The sequence below is a fragment of the Chiloscyllium plagiosum genome, chromosome 12 (assembly GCF_004010195.1).
Source record: "Chiloscyllium plagiosum isolate BGI_BamShark_2017 chromosome 12, ASM401019v2, whole genome shotgun sequence".
NCBI lineage: Eukaryota > Metazoa > Chordata > Chondrichthyes > Orectolobiformes > Hemiscylliidae > Chiloscyllium > Chiloscyllium plagiosum.
This window is the reverse complement of record NC_057721.1, coordinates 2456640-2464428: the sequence shown is the minus strand read 5'-3', so window position 1 is coordinate 2464428 and position 7789 is coordinate 2456640. Positions and strand designations below refer to the sequence as shown.

The 7789-nt window shown below is 51.7% G+C and overlaps 1 protein-coding gene across 3 annotated transcripts in view; it reads right to left on the bottom strand.

Moving 5' to 3' along the window:
• Positions 1 to 7789, bottom strand: part of phex (phosphate regulating endopeptidase homolog, X-linked) — a 127830-nt gene that overhangs the window by 49378 nt on the left and 70663 nt on the right. For all 3 annotated transcript variants that reach the window (XM_043700276.1, XM_043700274.1, XM_043700275.1), the window contains exons 17-18: positions 1747 to 1812; positions 507 to 611 (exon numbers count right to left, since the gene is read on the bottom strand). In XM_043700276.1, the coding sequence (XP_043556211.1) occupies positions 507 to 611; positions 1747 to 1812 (171 nt within the window). The remainder of the gene's footprint in view (positions 1 to 506; positions 612 to 1746; positions 1813 to 7789) is intronic.

Here is a 7789-nt window from a genome sequence, read left to right as displayed (position 1 = left end):
GATGCTGCCTGACCTGCTGTGCTTTTCCAGCACCACTCTGATCTAGACTCTGGTTTCCAGCATCTGCAGTCCTTGTTTTTACCAAATATCCACCCATCCCAGCCTTAAATACATTCAACAGGGGAGCATCCAAAATGCAGTGCTGCCCAAGGTGTGGCCATCACAGTGCTCTCCGAATGTGCACTGATGGTCAATATTCACATGCAAGTGTTCCCGCCTGCCATCATCAGCGCATGTTTGGAAGATTTACATTTGATTCTCAATCTGTTTGGCCACATTAAGAACACCCTTGGCCCTCAAGGATAGGAATCAAACCCAGAGCTTCGGGCTTGGAGGCAGAGGTGTCACCTATTGTTCAGCCAGACTACGGTAAGCTAAACAGTCACTTCCTCAGCCCTGACCACAGCCATCACAATCCACCGTTTTACTCGGCTGGCCTAAGCAGACTCACAGTAATTGTGAAAACATTGATGAGGAATTTAGCAGCTACACAAAGAGTGACTCACGTGAGCATAACTTAAAAAGAAGAGCTGGTTGTTGCTGAGTGGTAGACCTGGCAATAGTGGCTCCTCCTTGTCTCCTTTCTCCTCTCTTATCCATTTCCTGTACGCCTGGGGGTAGCAGGGGGAGCAACATGCTTCATCATTAAAGTTTCGGGAACACGGTTATGCAACAAACACACTGCACATTTTCATCACCTTACTCTCTTGTTTATTGCTGATTTAAGCCCCCGTTGGCTTAATTGCTCTTTTCCGTTAAATTTGGAGAGACAATTGCACTCATGTACTTTCTGACTAGTACATGAGGGCTTGCTCCACGCTACTCACAGAATATCCAGCCTTCAGGTGGACAGTCACAACCCCTTGGCAGATAGAGACTAGATGCAGGACGGTGGCTCAGTGGTTAGCCCTGCTGCCTCACAGCACCAAGGACCCAGGTTCGATTCCACCCTCAGGTGAATGTGGGGAGTTTGCACATTTTCCCCGTGTATGTGGGGGTTTCCTCCAGGTGCTCTGGTTTCCTCCCACAGTCCAAAGATTAGGTAGACAGGCCGTGCTAAATTGCACATAGTGTTCAGGGATGTGCAGACTAGGTGGATGAGCCATGGGAAATGCAGAGTTATGGAGGGGGACAGGTGGAATACCCTTCAGGAGTCAGAATGGACTCGGGCCAAATGGCCTCTTGCTGCACTGATGGGATTCTGTGTGTTGTTGGTGGTGTCATTTGGGTACAGCCTGCATCCTGACCAGTCCTGAGACAGCTTGATCAGTTCACTTTGGTCACAATTATGTGAAAGCCAGAGCAGAGGACAAGCACAGAAATGATGGGCAGAGTTGCCTCCTTCTGTCTTGTGACCATTCGACAATTAAAAGATTGAAGTTTTGGTGCTGTTGCCTGGTCACAGTAAATGGTAGACATCTCAGTGGGAAGAGTTCCTGACTGATCCAGTTCACCCACCAGCTTGCCCTGTCCTGGAGCCTCCCGTACTCTTTTCTAACCCCCTTAAGATGGAATAACAATGCGTCAGATATGGGAGCGGGCCAAGGGCAATTTTCTGTGTGATATCTCTTAAAGTCAACTCCAAAAACAGTTTTGCCCTTGGTTGGTGGTGGGGACGGGGTTTCCTGACTCAGCAACACTGTACTCCCACAATTCATCGCACCGTTGGGCTGACAAAACCATTAGTCCAAGAAGGACAAGACCGAGCCAGTTCCCAGCGCAAATATATTGATGGTGTTAGCCTACCCTGAAAGCTTGGCGTAGCCCAGCGTTGTCAGCAATGTTCTCTCCCAGAGTTCTCTGTCCATTTACCTACAGAACACAAGATTATTTATTCGACCATATTTACAGATGACCACATTATTCCTGGGGAGGCCCCATCATTTTATTGCCCATCCTTGCACAGAGAGGCTTGCTGGGCTGTTTCAGAGGGCAGTCGAGTATCAGGCTGGGACCCTGTGTTCAGGAGCACGAGGGACGGGGACCATAACTCTCCCACAGTGCCCATTACACACCTGTAACACTCCCACAGTGCCTGGGACACACCCGTAACCCTCACACAGTGCCCATTACACACCCGCAACCCTCCCACAGTGCCTGGGACACACCCGTAACCCTCCCACAGTGCCTGGGACACACCCGCAACCCTCCCACAGTGCCCATTACACACCCGCAACCCTCCCACAGTGCCTGGGACACACCCGTAACCCTCCCACAATGCCCATTACACACCCGTAACCCTCCCACAGTGCCCATTACACACCCTCAACTCTCCCACAGTGCCCATTACACACCTGTAACACTCCCACAGTGCCTGGGACACACCCGTAACCCTCCCACAGTGCCCATTACACACCCATAACCCTCCCACAGTGCATGGAACACACCCGTAACACTCCCACAGTGCCCATTACACATCTGTAACACTCCCAAAGTGCCTAGGACGCGTTAACCCTCCCATAGTGACCGGGACTCACTGTTAACCCTCCCATAGTGACCGGGATACACCGTTCACCCTCCTATAGTGACCTGGATACATGTTAACCTTCCCATAGTGACCGGGACACAGGGTTAACCCTCCCATAGTGACCAGGACACACCGTTAACCATCCTATAGTGACCGGGACACATCGTTAACCCTACTACAGTGACCGGGACACACCGTTAACCTTCCTATAGTGACCGGGACACACCTGTACACCCTCCTATAGCGACCGGGACACAGGGTTAACCCTCCCATAGTGACCGAGACACACCGTTAACCCTCCTATAGTGACCGGGACACATCGTTAACCTTCCCATAGTGACCGGGACACAACGTTAACCCTACTACAGTGACTGGGACACACCGATAAACCCTACTATAGTGACCAGGACACACCTGTACACCCTCCAATAGTGACCGGGACACACCGTTAACCTTCCCATAGTGACCGGGACACACCGTTAACCTTCCCATAGTGACCAGGACACACTGTTAACCCGCACACAGTGACCAGGACACACCATTAGTCCTCCTATGGTGACCGGGACACACCGTTAACCCTCCCATAGTCACCGGGTCACACGGTTAACCCTCCTATAGTGACCGGGTCACACCATTAACCCTCCCATAGTGACCGGGTCACACCGCTAACCCTCCTAAAGTGACCGGAACACACTATTAATCCTCCTATAGTGAGCGGAACATACCGTTAACCCTCCCATAGTCACCAGGACACACCATTAACCCTTCCATAGTGACCGGGACACACCGTTAACCCTAATATAGTGACCGGGTCACACCGTTAACCCTCCCATGGTGACCAGGACACACTATTAATCCTCCTATAGTGACCGGGTCACACCGTTAACCCTCCCATGGTGACCGGGTCACACCGTTAACCCTCCCATAGTGATCAGGACATACTGTTAATCCTCCTAAAGAGACCGGGACACACCATTAATCCTCCTATAGTGAGCGGAACATACTGTTAACCCTCCTATAGTGACCGGGACACACCGACAACCCTCCCACAGTGACCGGGACACACCGTTAACCCTCCTATAGTGCCTGGGTCACACCGTTAACACTCCCATAGTCACCGGGACACACTGTTAACCCTCCCATAGTGGCCAGGACACACTGTTAACCCTGGTATTGTGACCGGGACACACCATTAACCCTCCCATAGTGACCGGGACACAACGTTAATCATCCTATAGTGACCGGGACACACCTTTAACCGTCCCACAGTGACCGGGATACACTGTTAACCCTGCTATAGTGACCGGGACACTCCGTAAACCCTCCTACAGTGACCGGGACACACCGTTAACCCTCCCGTAGAGACCGGGACACACCGTTAACCCTCCCATAGTGACCGGGACACACCGTTAACCCTCCCATATTGACCGGGACACACCGTTAACCCTCCCATAGTGACCGGGACACACCGTAAACCCTCCCACAGTGACCAGGATACACGGTTAACCCTCCCATAGTGACCAAGACACACCGTTAATCCTTTTATAGTGACCTTGACACACCGTAAACCGTCCCACAGTGATCGGGACACACCGTTAACCCTCCTATAGTGACCAGGACACACCTGTACACCCTCCTATACTGACCGAGACACACCGTTAACCCTCCCATAGTGACCGGGACACACCGTTAACCTTCCCATAGTTACCGGAACACACCGTTAACCTGCCCATAGTTATCGGAACACACCGTTAACCATCACATAGTGACCACGACACACCGCTAACCCTCCCATAATGACCGGGGCACACTGTTAACCCTCACATAGTGACCAGGACACACTGTTAACCCTGCTATAGTGACTGGGACACACCGTTAACCCTCCCATAGTGACCGGGACACACTGCTAACATTTCCATAGTGACCGGGACACACCATTAACCTGCCTATAGTTACCGGAACACACCGTTAACCCTCATATAATGACTGGAACACACCGCTAACCCTCCCATAATGACCGGGACACAACGTTAACCCTTCTACAGTGACCGGGACACACCGTTAACCCTCCCATAGTGACCGGGATACACTGTTAACCTTCCCATAGTGACCGGGACACACTGCTAACCCTTCCATAGTTACCGGAACACACCGTTGACCCTCACATAGTGACCGGGATACACCGCTAACCCTCCCATAGTGACCAGGACACACCGTCAACCCTCCCATAGTGACCGGGACACACTGCTAACCCTTCCATAGTTACCGGAACACACCGTTGACCCTCACATAGTGACCGGGATACACCGCTAACCCTCCCATAGTGACCAGGACACACCGTCAACCCTCCCATAGTGACCGGGACACACTGCTAACCCTTCCATAGTGCTATAGTGACCGGGACACATCGTTAACCCTTCTACAGTGATTGGGACACACTGTTAACCCTCCCATAGTGACCGGGACACACTGTTAACCCTCCTATAGTGAACGGGACACACCGTTAACCTGCCCACAGTCACCGGAACACACCATTAACCCTCACATAATGACCGGGACACACCATTAACCGTGCTATAGTGACCGGGACACATCGTTAACCCTTCTACAGTGATTGGGACACACTGTTAACCCTCCCATAGTGACCGGGACACACTGTTAACCCTCCTATAGTGAACGGGACACACCGTTAACCTGCCCACAGTCACCGGAACACACCATTAACCCTCACATAATGACCGGGACACACCATTAACCGTGCTATAGTGACCGGGACACATCGTTAACCCTTCTACAGTGATTGGGACACACTGTTAACCCTCCCATAGTGACCGGGACACACTGTTAACCCTCCTATAGTGAACGGGACACACCGTTAACCTGCCCACAGTCACCGGAACACACCATTAACCCTCACATAATGACCGGGACACACCATTAACCGTGCTATAGTGACCGGGACACATCGTTAACCCTTCTACAGTGATTGGGACACACTGTTAACCCTCCCATAGTGACCGGGACACACTGTTAACCCTCCTATAGTGAACGGGACACACCGTTAACCTGCCCACAGTCACCGGAACACACCATTAACCCTCACATAATGACCGGGACACACCATTAACCGTGCTATAGTGACCGGGACACATCGTTAACCCTTCTACAGTGATTGGGACACACTGTTAACCCTCCCATAGTGACCGGGACACACTGTTAACCCTCCTATAGTGAACGGGACACACCGTTAACCTGCCCACAGTCACCGGAACACACCATTAACCCTCACATAATGACCGGGACACACCATTAACCGTGCTATAGTGACCGGGACACATCGTTAACCCTTCTACAGTGATTGGGACACACTGTTAACCCTCCCATAGTGACCGGGACACACTGTTAACCCTCCTATAGTGAACGGGACACACCATTAACCGTGCTATAGTGACCGGGACACATCGTTAACCCTTCTACAGTGATTGGGACACACTGTTAACCCTCCCATAGTGACCGGGACACACTGTTAACCCTCCTATAGTGAACGGGACACACCATTAACCGTGCTATAGTGACCGGGACACATCGTTAACCCTTCTACAGTGATTGGGACACACTGTTAACCCTCCCATAGTGACCGGGACATACTGTTGACCCTTCCATAGTGACCGGGACACACCGTCAACCCTCCCATAGTGACCAGGACACACGGTTAACCCTGCTATAGTGACCGGGACACTCCGTTAAGACTACTATACTGACCAGGATACACCGTTAACCCTCCTACAGTGACCAGGAAACACCGTTAACCCTCCCATAATGACTGAGACACACTGTTAATCATCCTATAGTGACCGGGACAAACCGTTAACACTCCCATAGTGACCGGGGCACACCGTTAACCCTCCTACAGTGACCAGGAAACACCGTTAACCCTCCTATAGTGACCGGGACTCACCGTTAACACTCCCATAATGACTGAGACACACTGTTAATCATCCTATAGTGACCGGGACAAACCGTTAACACTCCCATAGTGACCGGGGCACACCGTTAACCCTCCTACAGTGACCGGGACACACCGTTAACCCTCCTACAGTGACCGGGACACACCGCTAACCCTCCTATAATGACCGAGACACACCATTAACCCTCCTATAGTGACCGGGACACACGGTTAATCTTCCTATAGTGATCGGGACTCACCATTAAACCTCCTATAGTGACAGGGAAACACCGTTAATCCGCCCATAGTGGCCGGAACATACCGTTAACCCTCACATGGTGACCGGGACAGACCGTTAACCCTCCCATAGTGACCAGGACACACTGTTAACCCTCCCATAGTGCCTGGGACACACCGTTAACCCTCCCATAGTGACCGGGACATACTGTTGACTCTTACATAGTTACCGGGACACACCGTTAACCTGCCCATAGTTACCGGAACACACCGTTAACCATCACATAGTGACCAGGACACACCGCTAACCCTCCCATAATGACCGGGACACACTGCTAACCCTCCCATAGTGCCTGAGACACACCGTTTACCCTCCCATAGTGACCGGGACACACTGCTAACCCTTCCATAGTGACCAGGACACACCGTTAACCTGCCTATAGTTACCGGAACATACAGTTAACCCTCATATAATGACCGGAACACACCGCTAACCCTCCCATAATGACCGGGACACAACGTTAACCCTCCCATAGTGACCGGGATACACTGTTAACCCTTCCATAGTGACCGGGACACACCGTTAACCTGCCCATAGTTACCGGAACACACCGTTAACCTAACCTGCCCATAGTTACCGGAACACACCGTTAACCATCACATAGTGACCACGACACACCACTAACCCTCCCATAATGACCGGGGCACACTGTTAACCCTCACATAGTGACCACGACACACTGTTAACCCTGCTATAGTGACTGGGACACACCGTTAACCCTCCCATAGTGACCGGGACACACTGCTAACCCTTCCATAGTGACCGGGACACACCGTTAACCTGCCTATAGTTACCGGAACACACCGTTAACCCTCATATAATGACCGGAACACACCGTTAACCCTCCCATAATGACCGGGACACAACGTTAACCCTCCCATAGTGACCGGGATACACTGTTAACCTTCCCATAGTGACCGGGACACACTGCTAACCCTTCCATAGTTACCGGAACACACCGTTGACCCTCACATAGTGACCGGGATACACCGCTAACCCTCCCATAGTGACCAGGACACACCGTCAACCCTCCCATAGTGACCAGGACACACGGTTAACCCTGCTATAGTGACCGGGA